The sequence below is a fragment of the Empidonax traillii genome, unplaced genomic scaffold, assembly GCF_003031625.1.
Source record: "Empidonax traillii isolate 1590-97213 ecotype Southwest subspecies unplaced genomic scaffold, ASM303162v1 scaffold2702:size35037, whole genome shotgun sequence".
NCBI lineage: Eukaryota > Metazoa > Chordata > Aves > Passeriformes > Tyrannidae > Empidonax > Empidonax traillii.
Genome location: NW_020957895.1, coordinates 34,225 through 35,037, shown reverse-complemented (window position 1 = coordinate 35,037; position 813 = coordinate 34,225). Strand labels below are relative to the sequence as shown.

Below are 813 nucleotides of genomic sequence, written 5' to 3'. Positions count from 1 at the left end.
TCCTCCCCTCTCCTGGGACCACCTTCTCCCCTTTACCCCTCACCCATCTCCCCCGCTCCTGACTCCCCTTTCCCCATCTCTCCCCTCTCCCAGCTCCCCTCTGAGCTGCCCCTCACGTCCCCTGTCCCCTCTGTCCCCCCTCAGGCCGCCATGACCAAGCTGGGGCAGTGGCTCTTTGGGCTGGCCCTGCTGGGCTCAGCCTGGGCTGCTCTGGCCCTGGCCCCGCCGGGGCTGCCGGCGCCGCTCCGCCAGGCCCTGCTGCCCCTGCCCGTCTACCTGCTGGTGGCCTTCGGCTGCTACTCGCTGGCCACCGTGGGCTACCGCCTGGCCACCTTCAACGACTGCGAGGAGGCGGCGGCCGAGCTGCAGGAGCACATCAGGGCGGCCCGGGCAGACCTGCGGCGACAGGGGCTGCGCCTGTGACAGCAACAAAACCTGGGGACAGCGGCTGTGACAGCAACAAAACCCAGGGACAGCGGCTGTGACAGCAACAAAACCCAGGGACGGCGGTTGTGACAGCAACAAAACCCAGGGACGGCGGCTGTGACAGCAATAAAACCCAGGGACGGCGGCTCCTGGCGCTGCTCTGTCACCCCAGGCCATTGCTGAGGGCACTGGGGGTCCTGGGTGCTGCTGGAAGAGCCCCTTGGGGGGGGAATCACTCAGTGTGGGGTGGGTGTCTGGAGGGGTCTCGGTGCAGGCTGTTTGCCCACTGCCCTGAGGGGCTTTCAGGAGCCCCCCACCCCTGGCCTCTGCCTCCTCCGGGGAGCTCCCTGTGGATCTGGGCTCTGCAGGTGGATGCAGGGCCGTGCC

The 813-nt window shown here is 68.4% G+C and overlaps 1 protein-coding gene across 1 annotated transcript; it reads left to right on the top strand.

Moving 5' to 3' along the window:
• The first annotated feature begins 130 nt into the window (after positions 1-130).
• On the top strand, positions 131-575 carry LOC114072154 (dolichol-phosphate mannosyltransferase subunit 3-like). The gene has a single exon (XM_027910075.1). It carries the CDS (start codon positions 151-153, stop codon positions 421-423), a length of 273 nt encoding a protein of 90 aa, XP_027765876.1. The 5' UTR covers positions 131-150; the 3' UTR covers positions 424-575.
• Positions 576-813: the final 238 nt, after the last annotated feature.

What these genes read in the sequence shown, in the direction of transcription:
- LOC114072154 (XM_027910075.1), top strand. Translation starts at nt 151, where the DNA reads ATGACCAAGCTGGGGCAGTGGCTCTTTGGGCTGGCCCTGCTGGGCTCA.